This window comes from Phalaenopsis equestris, unplaced genomic scaffold, assembly GCF_001263595.1.
Source record: "Phalaenopsis equestris unplaced genomic scaffold, ASM126359v1 Scaffold000867, whole genome shotgun sequence".
NCBI classification, from domain to species: Eukaryota; Viridiplantae; Streptophyta; class Magnoliopsida; order Asparagales; family Orchidaceae; genus Phalaenopsis; species Phalaenopsis equestris.
Genome location: NW_018165307.1, coordinates 489,884 through 512,507, shown reverse-complemented (window position 1 = coordinate 512,507; position 22,624 = coordinate 489,884). Strand labels below are relative to the sequence as shown.

Below are 22,624 nucleotides of genomic sequence, written 5' to 3'. Positions count from 1 at the left end.
TGTATATTAGTCTCCAGGTGGTGATTATCTTTTATATCCCCTTCTGCATCCTCCCCAAGTTGCACCCAGTCGTCCTCCCATGATGCAGTCACCTCCGAACAACTGCATATTGTTCTTTTCTCTACAGATTCCCAATTCTAGCAACCTGTCCTCGCTATAGCCACCCCGAATAGCAGTCCACTTGCTGTCCTGTAGTCCCCCCACATTCCCCGTTACTACAGCCACCTGGAAATAGCCATCTTCTGTAGTTTTGTACTATTCCAACAACCAGTCATTTGTTCCTTTCATTCCCGCTTGTTGTCATTACCACAACTCGTCCCCTGTGATGCTGCCATCCTCCTACATAGTTGTTGCAGTCTAGAATAATAGCTCTCCTGCTTTTTGGTCGACGTCCGACCCTCAACCTTGCTGCCCCACCACCTAGGGCAGCTTGCATTTCTCTTTGTTCCAACGGTTTCTTACCTCTCCTGGGCGGTCACCATCGCCCCTTTCTGCCACCCTACCTTCCAAACCATTAACCTTCCTTTGCTACCTCTCCAGAGGTCCGAACACTTGCCAATCACCACCACCACCCCTAGAACCATCCTAGTTTGAGTTAGTGTTGTCATTGTCGCGATTTCATATTTCCACGTGACATGTTTTTATTTTCTATTTCAATTGGTTGTTTCAAACTTCCAATTTGAATTTCAGCAATAATATTATTATTATGTTGTTGCTTGAGTTAACTCCAATATCATTTTTGTATCAGAGCTAGTCTAACCATAGTCTTATCCTAGCTGCCCTAGAATTTTTTTTTCCCTCCTTTTCCACTCAAACCTCCTTACACCCTACATCATCGCTATACACCCTCTTGGACATGCACAAATCCAAAATCCTAACCACACCACCATCGAGGTAAGTGTCAAACCCCAATTAAGAGCAAAATGAAAGAGAAACAACGACAACTACACTAATTGCTACAACGACTCGATAAAATTAAGGAAAGATCATCATTCATTGGAGTCACCCGAACTCCAATCAGTTACAGAGATGAGATGAAGTGTTAGTGTTTGTCAGAGGATACATAGATGAAGTGTATGTCAGAGGATACAAAGGTGAAGTGTCTATTACAGATTATAGAGATGAAGAGTCTCTATCCTAAAGAATTGATCTGAAATATAGAAACCAGGATTTTGAGGTAACAGTGGATTTGTCATATTTTGATGGGCACTTAGATTTGGACAAGTTTATTGAATGGCTTCAGACCATGAAACTTTTCTTTGACTATCAAGAAGTCCGATCAGACGAAATACTGAAACTAGCCGCCAGCAAGTTAAAAAAGAGTACATTATTTTGTTAGCAAAATTTGAAGCACCAACGCCAGAGTGGGAGAAAAGATAAGATCACTACTTTGTGAGATGAGAGATGTAGTGTCAATACCTACCAGTTCATTTCAGACAGAACGTGCAGACCCTAATTTCAAAAATGGAGAAAGAACATTATTGGATGATCATCACATCTTACAGACAGTTCAAACCAAGATCTTACAGCCAAAGTACATCCAGGCGAACATCCAAGTTAACCCCACCTAAGGAGAAACTGACTCAGACCAGAGAATAGGTGGAATAAAACAATATTCCTAAATCGGTTTCAGCCAAAAAGTTTTTCAAGTGCCACAAATTTCGGCATATTGAATCAAATAGCACAACCAGGATTCATTGATGGGAGTAGTTGAATAAATAAACAATGAGAGAGGAGAATATGAAGATGTCAAAGATGAACCTCAACATCAAGCAGACAAGGATTCTGATTGGATCAATCGAAGCTATTCTAGAAGATATCGAGTCCGAAGAAATAGGCATTCATGCAGAGTATAAGGTTATGGTGCCTCGAACTACATTATTGCAACCATTCGAAGTAGCAGCAACTAGACTGACATTGGATGTCCAAAAGGGTCATAAGTTTGAGCCGATACAAGTCGACATAGGACAACTTCAAATAAGAAGATTTCAGAATTTTCAGATATATAACCTCCCTCCTGAGTTGCCTCTACTAAGAGAGGTCTAACATATCAGAGATGAAAAGCTTTGGAGCTACCTCAAGAAGACTATATGGAGTTATTTGGGCAGTATAGCTAGCCAACAGTGTATCCACAATTAGATGATCAGACAAGGATGACCCGCGGTGATGGAAATTGCCTTATGAGCTTAATGGGAACAAAATTCTATAGTAGGATCCAACCCTATCAGAAAATATGATAAAGATGTAGTTCCTAAATGATTATTCTTCAGTGTGGCCTAGCAAGTCCAAGATGTTATTCTAGAGTTGATTTCTCCTTATACACTTATTTATCAAATATAATCAAATGAGTATGGAAAAAAGAAGAAAATTATAAATCTAAGGGCTCGGGAGTTACATTATGAAAATCTAGGAGGTTATGTTGCCCAGCTCAGATTGTGTCAAAAGAATATGGATATTTATTTTATCAAAATGTGTTTTAGAATGACAGCGCAAAGATAACTGACTTACCAAGAGATTGCTACATTTCTATTACTTTCAACGGGATCTAATGTTATACTATGAGGGCATAAAAGCTTCGACAGATGAGGCTGAAGCTCTCCCAACCCCAAGAAACTGGCGCGAAAGCTGTTGCAAAGGGGGCCATCCACAACCCTGACTATAATAGTCGCGGGATATGGCGAGCCGGACCAGTTCAATAGGGTTGGTCGACATTTCCTTTTGTGGATTTCCCTCCTATTGAGAGTGAGGCCCACTCCTATTTACCCCAAGCCTATAAATATGATGGTTTCGTATTTTGGGGTAAAATTTTTTTTTATTTTATATCGGGAGAGCCGCTGGTATCTCTTCTTCCTTTTGAGGGCTATATCTGAGGATTTCAGGTTGTGCTTTGGCTGTAACTTGGTCTCCAGGTGGTGATTGTCCTCTCTATCACCTTCTGTATCCTCCCCGCTTTACTCTCGACCGCCCTCCATTCCTGCAGCCGCCTATAACAACCACATATTGTTGTATTTCCTGCAGTTCGCTACTTCCAGACACTTGTTTGCCACCACGAATAACCGTCCTCTTGTTGTCTTGAGGTCCCCTTGCATTCCCCGTCATTGTTATCGGCATTCGCCCTCGTTGCAGTGCTTGAAAAGAGTTGTTTCCTACTGTTTTCTGCAATTCCAGCCACCTAGCCATCTGTTCAACTTGCTACCATTGCCACAACTCCTCCCCTTTTCTGCCTCTGTCCTCCTCCCTTGCCACCGCAGTCCATAATAGCACCTCTCTTGTTGTTTGGTCGCTGCCCAGCCCCTCGCCATTGCTTCCACTGCCCAGGAAAGCCCGCCTTCTCGTTATTCCAGCAGTTTCTTAACTCCCCTTAGCTGTCAACTTACCTTCCAACCAATGCACCGTCCTTTTCTACCTCTCTAAAGGTCCAAACCTTCATCGATCACCACCTTCCTCCTAAGATCCACCCAAGTTTGAGTTAGTGCTTTCATTTGTTGCAATTTCAGATTTTAGAGTGACATGTTATTTCCTATCTGAGTTGATTGTTTATAACTTCTCATTTGAACTTCAACAATAATATAATTGATTTGTTATTGTTTAAGCTAATTCCAATATCGCTTCATCTCTCGGCCTCTTTTAATACTATATTCCAAAGCACCCTAGTTGATCCTCCTCTCCATTGAAATAATCCTTAAGAAAGGGATTCAAATGATCTTCTCGCTCTCCTTCACAGATTTCACTATCATGATCGAAGTGATCCCGCCCTAGGTCATTTCTCAATGGCATCGAGTCATTGAATGCCATCCATGGAAATTCCTGATCAAGTTTTGGAGATTGTATCCTTGATGGTGTGGTTGGGGTTGGGATTGAGATTGGGTAAGTGGAAGAGGGTGTACAAAGATATGGGGTGGAAAAGAAAATTTTTGGGTGACTGTTTTGAAAATTCAGCAAAGGGAAGGAATTTTGTGTGGAGTTGGGATTGGGTATTTGTGGATGCTAAAAACCTAAGTTAGGACTAGGGTTAGACTAGTTATAATACCAAATAAAACCAGAGGCAACCCAAACAACAATAAGCAAACCGATATTATTACTGAAAAAGTCAATGGACGGTTACACCCAACACACGGGAACGAAAATAACAACACGATACATGAGATACGGCTAGGGACTTGAAGACGTGGCGGCCGTTAGGGGGCTTGGAGACGTGGCGGCAAGGTAAGGATGTGGTGAAATGCTAGGGAACAGCGACCTGCCGATGGAAATTTGCTGTCCTGGGTGTAAACAAACAGAAATAAGATAGAAACAACTGAAAAACAACAAGATAATGGCGGGGAACAACAACTAGGCTGTGGGGGAGGTGGCTAGACCAGCAACAAGGATTAGCGTGGTAAAAGAGTGGGACAACAACTAAGTAGTGGTGGATGGTGGCAAGGGTGGTTGGAAGAGTTACTGGTTATCGGAAATGGCTATAGGGGAGGGTTGGACAGTAGATAAGGTAACGGCAGACAGTAGTAGGAGCGGCTGCACTGGCCGCAAAAGCGGGGGAGGAAAATTCTAAAAGGTTGTAGCCAAGGAAAGCAATAGAGAAAAAGCAACGACGACTGTTTGGGGCGACTGCAGCAATGGAGGGCAATTGGGAGCTGAGTGAAGCATGGAGGGCAATTGGGAGCGACGCATGGAGGATATGGAAGGGGATGGGGAAGATAATCACTATTTTTTGAAAGAGATACAGCTCGAGTGCCACCCAAACTCTCGGACACAAACCTCGAAGAGAGAAAATGGATGTCGACAGCTGTCCTAAATAAATTCACGCCAAAAATTAAAATTTAAACCCTAATACAACACATATAGGAAAGAACTAGAAAAAAATTAAATGAAAGAAGGAAATTTGTACAGAAAAAGGAAACCCAGCTTGTTCGGCCCTACTCCCTTTGCAATCACGCCCTTCACCAATTCCACAGGCGCGGAATCCACGTCGTGCATCAGTTGGGTAAGGGATTGTCAATGGAAAACTACATCGATTCAGATTTCCAAGAAAACCCAATTACTTGTAATTACATGCAATCGAAGCACCAAAAAATTCTTCTGGTAAAATGACATTATATTCCCTCCAATTATATTAAATACCAAATAAAGCCTTAGTTTTTAGGGATCAAAACTGCTGAAACATTAGCCCTCACGCAAAGGCCGACTGGAACATAATCTAGATCTAGTAATTTAGCAGATTTTTCTACATTTGGCTCTCCGAGTTTGCAATTGTTTGCTCAATTGAGATTAAAGATGAAAATGCAGTGATCACGTGCAAAAAGTTTTCTTTTATGAGTTAAATGAACCTAAGCTTACACACAAAAAGCTAAGACTACGATTCCACTAGCCTTTGCTTAATTCAAACCAATCTAAGTCAACTATACTTACAAATAAAAAGTGTTTATTGACTACAGATGAACATGCATTGCCCACGTAGAATGACTAGCTGGTACTTCAATCTTCTGTTAGGGTAATGTAGAAAAAAAATTAATAAACAGTATGTTACCAAAAACATGGGCTTAAGTATCAAAAACTCCTTGGCAGGGAAACCCGAAATGTATAAAGATATGTACAGAAGAGTTTCCAAAACTAGGGATGTGCTATAATTAAGTTTTGGCTTGAAAAAATATGAAACAAAAACGGGGAACATCTAATATAAATGGAAAGAAAAATATGAAAAAATTTAACCAAGATTACAAATGAAGTGCAATTGGAATTTCATAAGTTGTTGTGATAATCACAAAAAATAAATTTTAACAGATTGCAATCACTAAATTTTGCGCCTTCCTTCAGTCAACATTTATAATTCTGCAAGCCCGGAAATCACATAGCAAAGAATATGAGAAACAGAGATCTTAAACCATGCTGGTTAACTGTATTCACCTGATAAAGGTCTGCATATGTAATCTTTGGATGTTTTGTCTTTATCGGCTCTGCCAAAATAAAATATAAGTTAGTCAGCATGAATGACATAGATATAGTTTAGCAATAAGATAGTAGAGCATACCCAAGAGATCTATGGCTATTTTTAAGCCAGCATTGGATCCATGACTGTACTCTTCCTCAAACCTAATAGACCCATTGGGGCCACCTGTCTTTGTTGTCTTATCATAAGTTCCAGCATCATGCCACCTGCAAGAGAGAGAGAGTTTTGGTTAGAAATATCGCAATATATTGACAAAGTCCTTTTTTCATGTAAATCATCATCATCAGTACGTTTATACCAATTAATTTGGAGTTGGAAACATCATTTAAATAACAAGGGCCTAAGCTAAAAGCTAACAATTTGTGCTTAAGGACTGCCAACTTCAGAATGTAAATTTGAGGATGAAATAGATACTATATGAAAATAAAAATTTTATTTTGAAATGAAAGGAATACACCGACGTTTATTTTGCAGAAGTTGAATTGCATTAGAAATAATTAGCATTCAAATATGAGGCTGAAATTTCATCCACAAAGTTATTGAGGAGGAAAACGAGTTTGCAGTGTCCGCCACATTGCTTAAAAGGGATAGATTACTGAGAGAAAGTTCCACCGCAAAGTAGTAGCGACAGAAATTGCAGTCAATAATTCGATGTCAACTTCTTTAAACCTAACCTGATCCCGCCACACTCACTGGCACTACTCACATTTCTCTCTTCCGCTCCGCCGATAATAGGGCTCTGGCAGCGATAATGATTATCTGAGATTTATGATTGAATATGTATAATAGATTTTATCCAGGAAGAAAAAGACTCACTGATTAGTTCTTGAATGACGTAGAATATTTTGTGTAAGTGGTATCACAAATTCACATTCACCTTTCAAATGGTAAATTTCAATGCTCATGTGTGAAGCATATAAAACAAACATTCCCAACACCATACGAAGTAAATTAAATTTGAATTGTAAATTATTTCAACCTATTTATTAAATGGACAACACATTGAGAGTATGAACCAAATGTTGAGTATGATCACATTGATGCTTCATCAAATTCTGCCCCTCTAACTGAATATGATACTAGCACATTTGAAGATATGGTTTTCATGCAAGCAGGGCTCATTTTGCTAATAACATTTCTAAGGATGATCAACCACGGAGCAGTGAAAAGTAAAGATTTTACAATTTATTAGATGAAGCACAACAGCCTTTGCTGAAAAGTTGCACCAAGCATTCACAGTTATCAACAATGTTTATAATATTATACATTAAATCAGATTATAATATGTATAGAAATCAAGTCGGTGTGTTACTGAAGAAGCAAATCAACATCTACAAAATAAATAAATTAGTGTCAAAGTTATGATTGATACTTGAGAAGATAGATTGTTGTTTTAATGACTTAATGTTATAGTATAGGACAGATTCAACAGAGATGTAATAAAGATTTTGTGGTGTTAAGAGATTCAAACAACATGGTCAAAAAGCTTAAAAACAAAAAAAATATTTCTTAAAAGTATTCTTTTAATTGTCTCTTAGTCCTCATTTTCAAAGGTTTTTCAACTATATGTGTACAGCTCTTCACATGACATGACACCAAAACAAATTTGATGATACCAGTTCTTTGAGTCATCTGACAGAAAGAGAAGCCTGAAAATATTTTGATCATACTTATCCTAAATTTGCAGCCGATCACACAACATTAGACTTGACTTGAATGCAAATGAGTTCGCATCATACAGTCAGGATGCATCACCCCTCATGCTGGCCAACGATTTTTACATCATATAATTTACCACGTGATATATGCATGATCACACATTTTCTTATTTATGACGTTGATCGTACCAAGTCCACATAGCACCAAGCAAAAAATTGATGTGTACTTAATAGATGAACTTCAAACATTATATGAATTATGCGTGGTGACTTATGATATTGCTACGAAACAAAATTTTCAGCTGAAAATTGTCCTGATGTGAATAATAAGAGATTATCCAGCATATGTGACTGCGGGAAAATTAATTTGTCTTACTGTAAGGATTTGTCAAAGGCATTTAGTTTAAAGCATGAAAGGAAAAATATATTGTTAGGCTGTCATCAAATGTTCTTACCCGCTGATTACTTATTCAGAAGGAATAAATACGTCTTCTTAAAAAATAGAGTTGAAAATCTAGTCCTCCGTCGATGATAATTAGGGAGGATTTATGGCAGAAGGTTAGTGAAATTTTGGAGATTAATGATTCCCTAGAACCACATTCAAAATGTCTTCTTAACTTAGATGTTACACATAATTGAACAAAAAATTAGTATTTTCTAAAGCCTACCATACTAGAGAACTAAGTTGATTAGACAAAAACTCGATGTCGTTTATATTGAAAAAAAACTCTTTTAATAATATCTTTAAACATGTGGTAGATATTAAGGGTGAAACCAAAAACAATGCTAAAGTGAGATTTGATTTAAAAAGGTATTACAAAGCGAGGGAGTAAAAATTTCAAGAGAAACTGCATGTAAACTGATAAAGCCAAAAGTTAAGTATTGTCTAATCTTGGATCAACAATGAACAATATGTAAATGGTTGCAACCTTTTAAGTTCTCTAGTAGATATGCATCTAACTTAAGTCAGTGCGTTAACAAACATAAAAGATTTCAACATGAGAAGTCATGATTGGCATATTTTCTTGTATTGTTTACTATCAACTACAATTCTTGTTTTCCTAAATTAATTCATTATTCAAAATCAATGCATTCTTCATGAATTTACGTGCAGTAAATTTCAAAATTGATACATTGAGACACTTTAAGTGACTATTTTATTGATACTATGCAAACTTAAGTGGATTTTTTCTCTAATTTTTATATGATAGAGCCTTTGCTCGTACATCTATTTCCTGTAACAGCTAAAATGCCCCACTCAATGCCCCTTGTCTTTCAAAACATTGGATGAGAACATGCTTAAAACCTAGAATGATGAGAGTAAATTATTTGTCAGCAATTTAAATATAGAAGACGACTTCGTTATACGCAAAAGGTTAAGGAAAAATTTGTGTTTTCACAAATAAAGTAATCATTGTGTCTGATGCTTTGAGACTTACGTCTCTTCCTGTAACAGTTAAAATGCCCCACTCAATGCCCTCTGCCTTTTAAAACATTGAATGAGACCTCCACAAAGAAATTGAAGCCAAAAACCAACAATAAGGGTAAAATTACGTTGATGCTATTTTGCCACAAACATGAAGTTTTTCTATTTTATTTTATTTTATTTTTATGCAATCTAAGCATATTTGTGAACAAACATCATTAACTCCTTCATTTATTCTTTTCCATTCTTTCTTTCTTAGCTTGTCGTCATTCTCGTTCTCTGACTCATTTTACTGGCAAGCTTTTTCTATTCATTGTTCTTGAGTTTTTCAATTTTTGGTTATTTAAAACTAGACAGAACTAGAAGCATAGCATTCAAGTTCATGTTTGAGCACGTGAGACTAATATTCAATTGAAACGTAATCATTATGATAAAAAAGATGAAGTGTTGCAAGAAAGGAATAACATCTTTCTAACTCAAGAAAAAGTTGCACCATCTACCATAGTACAAGTGAAATAAGAAATTTATGTTCTGGTAAATAAAGCAATCATTTTGTCATTTAGCATATAGGCAATTTAATTATAAATATGATAATATATTCTATTATGGTAGTGGCAAAGATTATGATACGAATCGGAGTCACAATCAACTAACAAATTACAAGAAATATGTGGGAAAACCCATATTAAGGCTAACTTGATTAATCTCCAAACAAACAAACAAGATACAATAGGTAGTCTCATGTTCGAGAGGTAGATCAACTCTCTACAATCTCTAGACCTAACACCTACAATTCGGGAGGTAGGCAATCTCTATCAAACTGTAACCCTAAAACTCAAGACAATAATTTCATCATAACCCTAGCCCTAAACATATTATAGCCCTATTTATAATAGAGAATAAATTACTAAATTATCCTTTTAGCCTTGCACCTAAAATAAGCCTTCAAAAATATTTGGCTGACTCGACTTGTCAAACATTACTCCCCTTCCAAAAATGTAACTTGCCCTCAAGATGGAAAAAAGAAAGTTGTAGCTAATCAAATTGTGTAGCTCTGATGTGGCGTCATCATTTGATAATCATTTTCATTTAATAGAAGAGTCATAGTCATTCGCATAAGATCGGAATGTTGAATTGTACAAATCCCTCGGCATCATCTAAATTTGATAGTGTCATAAATTCCAATCAATCATGTAGAATACCGCAGCCCCAAATAACTCAACCACTAGCTCATCAATCAAGTTAATATCTGTCAAATCCATATCATATATCTCTTCAATGCTAAGCAACCAAGTTAAAAATCTCAACCCTACGTCCTAAACTGCACTTACCATGTCTTGAGTGTCGCCAAAGTTTTGCATAAAGTGAGGTAACCACGAAGAACTGCCATTTTGTCTCCCTCCTGAACACTCTGCAGTGTCAAAATTGATCCCTTACAAAGTCCCCTAATCTTCTCCACCTGACCCTTTCCAATGATTACTCATGCCTTCTTCTTGGAAGGCACCACAACAAAAGGCAATGAAATAGTAAAATGCAACCCTCTAAATGGATCCCACCCACCATGGTTCCTTGTTCCATGTCAAAATCTTTCAAATCGATCTTCTCCAACCCCGAATCACACGTCTTCCCATTTCACCTGTTGTCGCTCTTTCCAAACATCATGATGCCACGCAATTCCCTTTGATGCTGCCGCTCGAATTTGCTCCCAAATTCTTTGCTAAATCCAACCACTTTTGTTCGTTACAATCTTCTGGATATCGCATTATTTCATCCAAGTATTTTTGCTCATAAGTTTGCTCCTGATTCTTTTGCTTGATCCTGTGGGGCCCCAGATTCTCCTAAAGCAGTGATACTGCCCTGATCTCACATTAATTCTTTTAATTGCTGTCGCTCAAGTCTGCTCCCAACAACATCACTCGATTCTACAGTAGATGGAGATGGGTTTGTGTGAAACTCCACGATCTCTCTCATTATTTCATCCCGGGATGTGACTCTCCCCTCCAAGGACGAAAGTTGTATCTCCCTGGACAAGAAACACTGCATTTTCAATCTGATTTGGCTCACTTCTCACTCTAATTTATCCTCCACAACCTCTTTTTTTTTGGTCAAGTTAGTCCCAAAAAGATTTTTGATCGCGGATGCGGAACTCTTATATGTTGGGATTCGATCGTTGGCTTCCAAGGTAGCTCGAACCGCAACTGTGCCACAAGGTTATAAGCCACGATTCCTTGCCAGATCACTTGAATCATGACTATATCGACAGGTCATAAGCCTTGATCCTGTCCTAAGCTTCCCAGATTGTTTGAATCGCGAAACTCCTGTACGCAATATATCATTGGCTTCCCAGGAAGCTTCTGCTTTGTTGTATAGCGAGGTTCGGTGGTCACAATCCCATCATTTGCTTGAATCACTCGCCATTCGCAACTGTACCGAAATATTCCTTCACGAAGACGACGCGATCCTGAAGCAAATCGAGATATGTACGTCTTGATCTTAATGTTGGCTTTGTAGCTAGCTCTTACTGTGATTGTATCGCAATTGATCCCTCCGAATTATCGTGCTTGTATCACAATCAATCCGGCCTTTGGCTTCTTGCTTCCCAACTAGCTATTACTGCGACTGTATCGTGATTGATCTCGTTGTTTACTAAGAGTCAATTGCTCTGATATCAATTTGATATGAATCATGGTTAAAATCAGCAAAAAAAATTGCAAGAAATATATGGGAAAACCCAAATTATGGCTAATTTGATTACCCTTCAAGCAAAAAAACAAGATACAATGGGTGATCTACAGTTTTGAGAGGTAGATCAACTCTCCACAATTCCTAGACCTAACACCTACAATTTGAGCCATAGGCGGTCTCCCCTAAAGCCTGGTCCTAAGACTCAAAATAATAATTTTATCATAATCATAACCCAAAAATATTAACCATATTTATACCACATAATAATAAAGAATAAATTATTAAATTGATTGCATCTAAAATAAGTCTTCAAATTATCTGGCAGGCTCGACATATCTAACAGATTCTTTATTCACATAGGCTACAAATTTCCAACGGAGATATTAGGGAACTGTAGACTGAAATATGATGAATTCAAAGTATGAGAAAAATGGCAGCACAAAGGCAATTGCTCGACTAACTCCATAAATGCTAAAGAGGCTCATGATGATGTTTGTATAGACACTAGGAGGTTCTTCTTTGAGAATGTGTTCCTCCTAATGTGGCAACTTCTCAATCATACTTTAACGTGAATCATTCTATAGATTTATATGGTTGAGGCTTTAAATCACCTTCTATCTATGACCATAGAACTTGGATTTTTAACAAGGAAATGAAAATGCCTGCAAATGTCATTAAGGAGATTAAAAACGCATAATCACAAATTAGAGTCCCAATAAAATAGAATGGTCGGTCAGATATCAGGAAAATTAGATAAATCAATATTTTAGATAATTGTTAGACCATTGCCCTCCGCCTCATGCCCCACTGACTCGAGTGGTTTCATAGAAGTCACACCGAGCCCCCCAAATACTTTGAAGACAAATTTTAGACGCAAGACTACATGAACAATATATTCATTTTTAGTTATTATTGATTGGGATAAATAGGGCTTCATATGATTAGAGTTGGGGTATGTGATTGTTATCTATAATCTGAGTTAGTGGGATAGAATTGTCTACCTCTCAAATTTTAGGTCTATCATTTATGCATTTGGGATTGTATTGTTCTATGTCAGTGGAGTAAAATATTTTATTTTGCTCTAATCATCCTGAAAACTGGTCTCGTTCATATCAAATTGGTATCGGAGTTGTAGTAATATTAGCCAAAAAGGTCAATGCCTTGGAGGAAAAATTCGGAAGAGGTGTGGTTCTCGTCCATGGATGAGTGGTTTTTTACGACCATGGAAGAAATGATGAAAAGGCTCAAGGAGTTGTCACATGTGATAGCATCGACGATGGGCAAAAACGCTAGTGCCGACGCTAAGGGATGCGATTTTGACTCTGAAAACACTCACTGGCACGATCCACGCACGAGGGAACACATAGAGTGTAGCATCGCTATTGTCGATGGATCTAGGACCGCAAAATCAAGCGACGACGTGTGGATTGGGCTCGAGTAGCATTAGATGAACGGAATTAAGTAGTATTTAGGTTGGAAGGAGCGACTGATTGGGTTCGCATGACATAAGACGACGGGATGAACAATATCAGGCGGAATGGGATGGCGAAGTGCAGTTCAGAGCTAGAAAAGATTGATTCGATGGATTTCAACTTGGAAAAGGGAACCACAGTGGGTGGGGCCCCAACTGAGGGATGCATCCAACCACATTGGTGTTTTTTGCTACAACAACCGTGACGGCCATCCAATCAAAAGCTGATTCGGGAGTCTATGAGGATGGATGAGTAGAATATGGAGCAAGCCAAACTTATGGAAAAAGGGGAATCAATATAGGCAAAAGAAGGGAATCCAACAACCACTTCATGGGTGGAACAAGCTTCAGTCAACAAAATTGAGGAGGTGACTTGTGCATAACACAACTGAAGCTATTGATCTTCGAATGAGAGGATGTCTATGGTTGGGATTATTGCGTGAAGAGATACTTTGTTGTTAATGGACTGGCAAATAAAGAAAAATTGATGGCGGGAACCCTATGTTTGGAAGGAAGGCTATAGCATGGTATCAATGGAGAGAGCAATGTCAACCAATTAGAACATGAGAACAGTTCACGGATTGATTGTTGGAGTATTTCAGAACCAAGGGGAAAGGGGAATTACACGAGCAATTTTTTTGCATTTATCCGAGAAGAGTCTGTCATGGAATATAGATAAATTTAGATGTTAACTGGTCGTTTGAAAAAGATATCAGAAGTAGTATTCAAAGAAAACTTCATGAAGGGCTTGAAGCCAGAAATTCGAGCAGTGCTTAGTCTGTTGAAACCACAAGGAATGGGAGAAGCTATAGAACTAACACAATTAGTTGAAGATAAAAATACAATGGAACGGGCTAATAAAAACAACACAAATTAAGTGTCATATTGAAATGATGCAACCACGAAGATACCAAAAACTCAAACTTTGGGATAACAAAGGGAAGATGGGACAGGAATAATGAGCCACAATTAGAAGTGAGATTCAAGTCTTAGAGAGAGATTCAAGAAGTAGGTCAAGGGTTATGCTTTCGATGTGATGAGAACTTTGCCGCCCAAGAACAAAAGTCGCGTTCCACTTTCCAACCCACTTTCCGAACCGAACATGAATATCACGTGTTTGAATACAGCTTTGGGTGATCACATTTGTAATTGTGGTTGTTCGTTGTATTGAAATCATGACCGCAGATCTTTTGTCGCATCCGTGAGTGTGTCCCGCGTCTAAATTTTTTTCCCATGACTCGCCAATGATTCTCCGCAACGTCTAATATGTGATATTTAATGAGCAACGCACGACAAAGTTTGTAGTCGAAGAATGATAAATAATAATATATAAAACTATTATATATCTATATATATATATATATATAACCTCCAAGCTGTGGCTTTGAGTTCTCAAGATGTTGTAATGTTGATTTCTCAATCAAAGAGAACTTATAAATAAAAACTGCATTAATTCTGTATAATTTTAACATTATAATCAATAATAAATTTAATATACAAATCCTTCATAAGGATGGAAGTATCATTATTTATGTTATAATTATAATTTGCTTTAAATATGATAAGTCTAATATGTTGATGCCAAATAAAAATAAATGTATTGTCTAGTGTGTGTGTGTGTGTGTATATATACATTATATATTGAGAAAGCCCAAAGGCTAATATTAAAAAGAAATAAGGATACATATAGATTGTGAGAAAGGGCCCAAGCATGACACCGTTCTCTCATGATAACCATCACATACAAATGGTTCCAAAAAAAAGAGAAAATACAGAAAATTACAAGACCTAAAGAAAAAAATAAAAAATATCAAAAAAACATAGTATCAGGTAGCTAGAAAGCGACCCAATTTTGTTTTGTCTCTACCTCTAGTTCTAAGAAAGGAACTAGCTAATAAATTGGTAAGATGAGTGTCATTGTCAGTAGTAACCATAGTGACTAAAGTATCATCCAATAAGTTCCCGAGCTTGAGTCGGCCTCCAATCTTCTTCTTCTTCCTGAAATAGACCTGTCATTCTTCATCCGAAGATTGGCTCGCCTGATTAGTGGATTGGTCTAAAGTGTGTCGAACATGTGTAGAATGTTGAACATTAGAGATAACTGTTTATTGTACCAGCTGATCTTTGATTGAATCAAAGGAGCATTCTCTTATGTCTTGGCATGTAAGTGAGTCTTTTTCAATAACAGTGAGTGGTATAAGCATTTTTGGATCTGTACATATAGATAAAACCTGAACTGACCTGACAAAACTGTGAATTTACATATATTTGTACATATTGCATATATCTAAAACAAAACTATGAATTCAATATAGTATGATCAGAGGAAAATTTCATATATTTATCCACAGACAACATTTTCAAAACTAAATTTTTCAAACAGCAAAATTTTACACAGCAACTTTTAAACTAAAATTTGAAACAACCACAGACCTCATACGTCTTCACAATGTGTGATGGGAAGGAGGCAAAGGATGAAGAAACAGGAAAGGTTGTGTTAGGAGGAGGCAGACCCTCACTTGGATGTGGCAGAAGTCTCATCAAACTCAGTGGTGGGGGGCTCACACCAAACCATATTATGAAACTTCATGAACATATTAGAGAGTAGGACGTAGTGGTGTTGGTAGATAATGGAACCATCCGCAACTTCATCTCCACTAAGTAGTAGAATAATTGCAATTTTAGATAGTTGACACAGGAACTTTTGAAGTGATGATGGGGATGAGACTGGTGGAGAAGAGCAGAGGAGTTTGTAAAGTGTTGAATTTGATAATGCAAATTATTTAGGTGGAGGATTTTTTTCCTTGGACTTAATTGTAATCCCTAGGGGAGACTAAGATGAACTAGAAGTTCCTGACAATGGAGTTTCATGAGGGAGACAAGATACTAGTGTTTCGTGGTGACATTAGTTTATGCATTACTTTGGTGACTCTCAAGACCATGATCAGGACAATTCGCGATGTAGGGCTGAGATTCTTGAAGTTAGCATTTGTGAGAGGATAACTAAGCGGTGAATAAGAAAACAGTACATGATAAATTCCTCATCCCAACGATTGATGAGTTATTAAACAGATTATTTGAGGTTGTGATATTTTTCAAGATTGTTTTGAAGTCGAGATATCATTATATTCAAATGTGGCCAACAGATGAGCATAAGACTGCTTTTCAAACTCATGATAATCACTAAGAGTTTTTAGTTATACCTTTCAAGCTCACCAACACCACGACTACATTTCAGTTACTGATGAACAAGGAGTTTCAGCCTTTCCTCTGAAAGTTTATGTAGGTGCTCTTTGACAGCATCTTAGTATACAATTGTCCCTTTAAAGACCACACTGATCACTTGAAGAAGGTGTTGACAAAACTAGGTGAGCATCAGCTTTACGGTAACTTCAATAAGTGCTCGATACTGTAAAGAATTTTTGGGACTTACAAGATACTGTTAAGAATTCTTGAAGGGTTACAGTTCACTTGCAGGATTGTTAACGAAGAAATTTAAGGAAAATAACTTTTAGTGGGGAAAGCATTGAACCAAGATTTTAAGAAGTTAAAGAAGGCTATGACAAGTGCATCGGTGCTAACATTACTTGCCTTCAACCATCAATTTATTATAGAGATCGATGCTTCAGGCTATGGGTTAAGCACGGTCCTTATGAATAAGGTCATTGATACCATATCACGACGAATGGAGGAACCTCAATTGTTGGCATTGCCATTACCTTTGGTTTTAGATTGGGAGGTCCTAGGGCAAGAGAGTGAGGCAAATGAGAAATTAGGCAAGATTCGGTCGGCTTATTGAATGGCAAGAACAAAAATCTAGGATATTCATTGAATGACCAACATTTACTTTACCAGGGAAGCTATAATTACCCTGAAATTCAAGATGCATACCAAAATTAATAAAGAAGTTTCACGGCGGGGCTATCGAAAGACATTCAATTGTGCTCAAAATATACTGGAGGATAAAAGCAAAATTATCTAGATTAGGAAAGAGAAAAGATGTAGAGGGCATGATCTCAAGGCGTTATGTGCACCAACAACACATGGCATTAGTACCATAGAGTTGATAAAACCTCTGACATTACCGGAGAAGGAATGGGATGATGTGACGATGGATTTCATTTAAGACTTACGTCGATCAAAAGGATTTGCGATCTTCTTGGTGGTGGTGGAAAGTTGAGTGAGTACGCACACTCTGTCTCTCTACATCATCCCTGCACTATTATTTTGGTTGTCGTTATTTCTATATGAAAGGTCGTCGTTATTTCTATACGAAAGCTTTTTCGTTGCATGGGATTCCATAATTGATAATGTTGGATTGAGACAAGATTTTCTTGAGTCACTAATATAGAAACTTGTTTAGAATGCAAGGGATTGTATTAAAGAGAAGTATAGTGTAACACAAAAAGATTGATGGACAATCAAAAGTTGTTACTCAATGTGTGGAGACTTATTTTCGTTGCTTTGTATCGGACGCACCCGAGCTACGAGCTAAATGGCTACCTAAGAAGAGGATTACTACAACACTTCATATCATATAGTTTCTCACTGCACTCCTTTTAAAATCGAGTATGGTCCCAATCCACCCTATTTGATGCATTATGGACCTAACACCATGCTAATATCCCTGGTGGATCAGAACTTAAAAGAAAGGGATAAGGTGTTGGTAGAATTAATAGGAAATTTATTAAGAGCTTGAACATTTATAAAGAAATAAACTGAAAGATATCAAAGGGATGTGCAGTTTGCAGTAGGAGATAGAGTGTAATCACAAAAATCCCCATCCCATTGAGAAGTGTTATGGGGATCACTCAACTCAGTATGACGCGAGGTTGAAGGTGTCGTAGTCATAATAAACCTCATCGAGTCTGCCAAATATTTTGAAAACTTATTTTAGGCGCAAGACTAAAAAGGCTATATGGTCATTTGTTAATATTAATATTTGATATTCGTGGGTCATAATATGATAAGGGTTAGGGTATGTAATTATTGTTTTCAATCTTAGGAGTTAAGGTTTGGGAGAGAATCGCCAACACCTCGAATTGTATGTCTCTTTTATATATTTAGGATTGTGTTAGTTTATATCAATGGAGTAAAATATTTTATTTTGCTCTAATCTCTGTGAAAATTAGTCTCATTCCTATCAATAACACCCCCTTTGGCGTCATATTTTTAAAGTGTAATAAAACATCATAAAAGATAAAAGATGTAGAGTGAAATTTTAAATTACTTGGCAAGGCTATTGACAAAAATGGAGAACATGTTGTCCAAGTTACAATGCAAGTGCATATAAGGTCTCTAGAATAAATTAATGGACCTATGCACTGCACATTGTATCGATTTAATAATTAAGAAACTTGGAGACTTGTCACAACATAAGTACGCTTTGAAAAAAAGGAAAAAGGATAAGCAAGTTTACTTAAAATTATAGTTAGGCTTTGGCCTTGATGATGTAATTCTCCATACAAGTATCCTAGAAGAAGGGAAATATTTAAAATTTACAAGTTCACTTCTACACAGTTGTTAAGTTGTGTATGAGCAAATAAATCTAAAGTTCACAACTACAAAGCTCTTTAGTTAACGTATTAAGAATGGTTGCTACAGTGAAAATGCTAAAATTGAGATTCATTTTAATGTTATGAATGAGATAAGGGAGTTTTGATGATAAGTAAAATCTTAATTTCTATATACGCTAGCTATTTATCTTTAATAGTGAAGATTTTTAAATTTGCATATTATGCTCATTGTATTTTTTACTAAATTAATTGAGTGGTGGATTCATTTGGAGATGATAGTCCCAAATTAGCAAAATTTAAAATCAAATTGTTGAGTCTCACATAATTTTCATCACAGTGTATCATTAAATAATGCATGCTTTGTGTAGAATAAAATGGAGGTTCACCATCATAATTATATGAGGAAGATCTAAATATTGATTTTTTTGATAAAGAAGGAACATAAATAGTAAAACTTGATGAGACAACAACAACAAGCCTTTAACCCACCAAGTGGGATTGGCTACATGAATTAATTTTCTCCATTGTGCCCTATTGAGTGTCATATTTCCATTGAATTCTTATAAATTAAGATCATTTTTTACACAAGCAAAAGTCAATGAGAAAATAGCAAAAAATATTAGTATAATATTTTATACATTATAAATTATAAAATGTCAGCATAATTATTATTGTAAAGAATAATGTAACTAAATTTCGTTCATTAGGTAAGAAAAAGATACTTAAGAATAAAAATAATAACTAAGATTAAAAGAATGTTGATAAAAGTAAAAAAAATATATGTTAAAAAGTAATCAATTCCAATGATGATCCTAAGGAAAACTCCTCTAAGTGATGATAGTATTAATGATTTCTAGTCCCGAGTCAAACTAAACATATGTTTAGTACATGTTTATTTTACAGTTCTTTATTTTTAATTGTTTATCTCAATACTAATTACTTAGTAGTGTGAGAGTTTGTATCACTTTTTAAGATGGTACATCATTATTTGATTTACTACTCTAAAATGTTTTATTTTTTTAATTATTTTTTAAATTATTTAATTTTTAATAGTTTAATTATTGAATTTTGAGGCTTATGCCACAAAAATATTTCAAGCTCATAACTCGACTTAAAAATAATAATAATATAATAAATCTTCAATGTTATAACACAATTTTGTACCTCAAATATAGCATTTACCCTAAGAAACATTGACCAAACAAAAGAAAGGGTAAAAAAGAGTAGACAAAGCAAGGTCTATGAATGGTAAAATAGATCCTAGATACACATTTCAATCATTTTAAGCTTTATAGTTTACATTACTTTGAGTTCATCAAAGTTAGTTGATACTCAAAGTGAGTAAAACCTCAAGATAATTCCTTCCAAACCCAATAATATCTTTTTATAGAGTCTAAGCCCTTATTTAAAAAGATCTTTAAGACATCCAACTCAAAGTGATCCTCTCCATCGAGCTCCCTGTAAACTCATTAAGGCTTATAAATTTATGATCTACGTGAATTAGAAATTGATTTGATTCAAGACATGTCTATAGGCAATATGCCTCAATGTGCATAAAGTGATCACTTAAAATTAACATTTAATTGGAAAACAAAATACACAGAGGTTAGATTCATATGGACATGAACTTAAATTTTTAGGTTTTCTTTATACTTTTTTTTAATTAAAATTTGTTAGTTTTTTACATTCTTTTAAGTTCATTTTAAATTTCATTTCGTTTGTTTGGTTTTCATTTTATTTCATTTGTAACTATGTTTTATTATCTTTTTAACTAAGTTTCTTTTCCTTTTCATTTCATTGGCTAGTTTTTATAATATTTATGGTTAATTTTTTTGAATCTTTAACTGCTTGTTGATTGTTTATGGCATGGTTATTAACTATGATGATACGAGTTTTTTTATAATTTTTAGTCAAAGACTTAAACCTCCATCTACTTTAAATTTTACACTTCCCTTAAGCAAAGCAAAATGTTTCAATTCTTGATTTTGGCTTTTTAAACTTTGGCCTAAGCTACAATTAAAGTAGTGACATCCTCAAGGAGACAAATGATGCAATGAAAGAAGAGCCAGCCCATTCTAAGTTAGTAAGAAAATTTTTCTTTCAACTCAAACAACTAAGCACTAGCTTCTCCTAAAATGAACAAATTTTGGGATAAGTTAACAACCCTTTTCAAATATTGTGTGTTTTAGTGTACCAAGCAGACGTCCATCAGCTCTAGACACATGATTGTGCATTTGGCCAACAAAAACACCGTGCCTTTCAAGGGAATTACCCCCACCATAATTTCTTCTTTTTTTTTCCGTAAATCCCAATAGCAAACAATGTACAATGGCTTCCTCCCTCACCACCCCTCCCACATCTCACAGTGAGATAAACACTCTCCACATGAAGCATAAGGAATTAAACCCCTCTTTCCTGCATTCTACAAGCATTCCCACAGTTTACCCTCCTATTTCTAGCATTCTCAGCATCTCCTAAGAGGAGATATCTACTCATGTCTCCATACCAAGAGGTGTATGCCATGTTTTTCTTCATCCTTCCCCAAGAAGTTGCCTATCCCCAATACATTCCTCCAATCGGCCTCCAATCGGAACCATCTGTCGCCGAGGGTCCATCTGCTAAGTAAGCGCAGCAAACGATCTTTCAGTGACGAGTTTCAAACTATTTCCACAAAAACCACAACTGATGGCAACTGGAGTACACTCTCACAATAAAAACCTTTAGAAAAGGTCCCGAAATCGGATAAAAGCTTCTGACCGTGTCCTCAAAGGACGGGTGTCACCCATAGAGCAGCACCAAAAAGGCGCCAAAAGAAAAGCATGCAATACGATCATGAACGGATACATCAGACCACATCCTTCCACCTTTCCCGTACAAATTCAGGAGCCAACACTATTCAATATCATCTCCACGATCGAAAAATTGTCCTATTTTTTGTACGCAAAAACACTTGTAAAACAAAAAAACAAATTTGAAGTGCAGGTACCGTTCAGTTGGTCTGTAGAACCCAATTCTGCTGGAAAAATAACCATCACATCAACACACATGAACAGAAAAATAAAACATAAACTACATCCAAACCGTTCCGAAATAGCGTCGATTCGCAAAAAAGAGAACAAAACAATCAAGTAAGAAAGAAATGCAATGAAAATTCACGGGCCAACGGCACTCACGCGAGTCGAAGCATGATAGGAGCGCAGTTCTTGCTAGAGATAAGCGCCCTCAAATCCCTCCGGGCCCTTTCAATCTCCTTCAAGTACTCCCCGTCGATCACCGGCGGTGCCATTTCCTACCCTCGAGCACCTCACTCGGTCCAACACTAACAAGAAAGTGTGCAAAGTGAAAAATACAAAGCAATAGAAGAAGAGGAAGAAGAGAGCAAGGAATGGGATTTGTCCAGCAGCCAAGAAAAGGATTAATCGCGAAGGGATGGGAAAGTTTCCATTGATGGCTCATCGATAACCAGTCAAGGATATGAAGAGTCGGGTCGATCAGAATTTCGGACACGTGGCATAATTTTTGCAGTGGTACCTGGGAAAACTTGATGGACGGCTGAGATTGATGAAGTTGCATATTCTATTGCAGTGGGCCTTTGTCTGGATCCATGGCGCATGGAGGCCACGGTCGCTCATCATGATCTTAAAATTATTATAATTTTGATTGGTTCTTTTTTAATGCTTAAGATATAAATTATTATAATTTTAATTGGTCATATTTTTTTATTTTCATAATGTTTAATATTTAGAGGTAATTTTAATAATTAAAAATGTTAAAATATAGTCAGCATGAGAATGTTGATATTTGAGTTCTTCAAAAAAAAAGAAAATTTCTAAAGTATACATAATATTTATAAAAATCTTATTTTTCTGATAATAATTTATGAATATTTTTACAAGCCGACACAAATATTGAGTGATCATTTTG

General features: G+C 36.5%; 1 protein-coding gene across 1 annotated transcript in view; it reads right to left on the bottom strand.

Moving 5' to 3' along the window:
- LOC110031920 (probable L-ascorbate peroxidase 4) overlaps positions 1 to 22,160 on the bottom strand; it is a 38,522-nt gene extending 16,362 nt beyond the window's left edge. Inside the window, exons 1-3 of the mRNA XM_020735362.1 lie at positions 21,874 to 22,160; positions 6,026 to 6,150; positions 5,902 to 5,951 (exon numbers count right to left, since the gene is read on the bottom strand). Of these exons, the coding sequence (XP_020591021.1) occupies positions 5,902 to 5,951; positions 6,026 to 6,150; positions 21,874 to 21,986 (288 nt within the window). The 5' untranslated portion in view covers positions 21,987 to 22,160. The remainder of the gene's footprint in view (positions 1 to 5,901; positions 5,952 to 6,025; positions 6,151 to 21,873) is intronic.
- Positions 22,161 to 22,624: the final 464 nt, after the last annotated feature.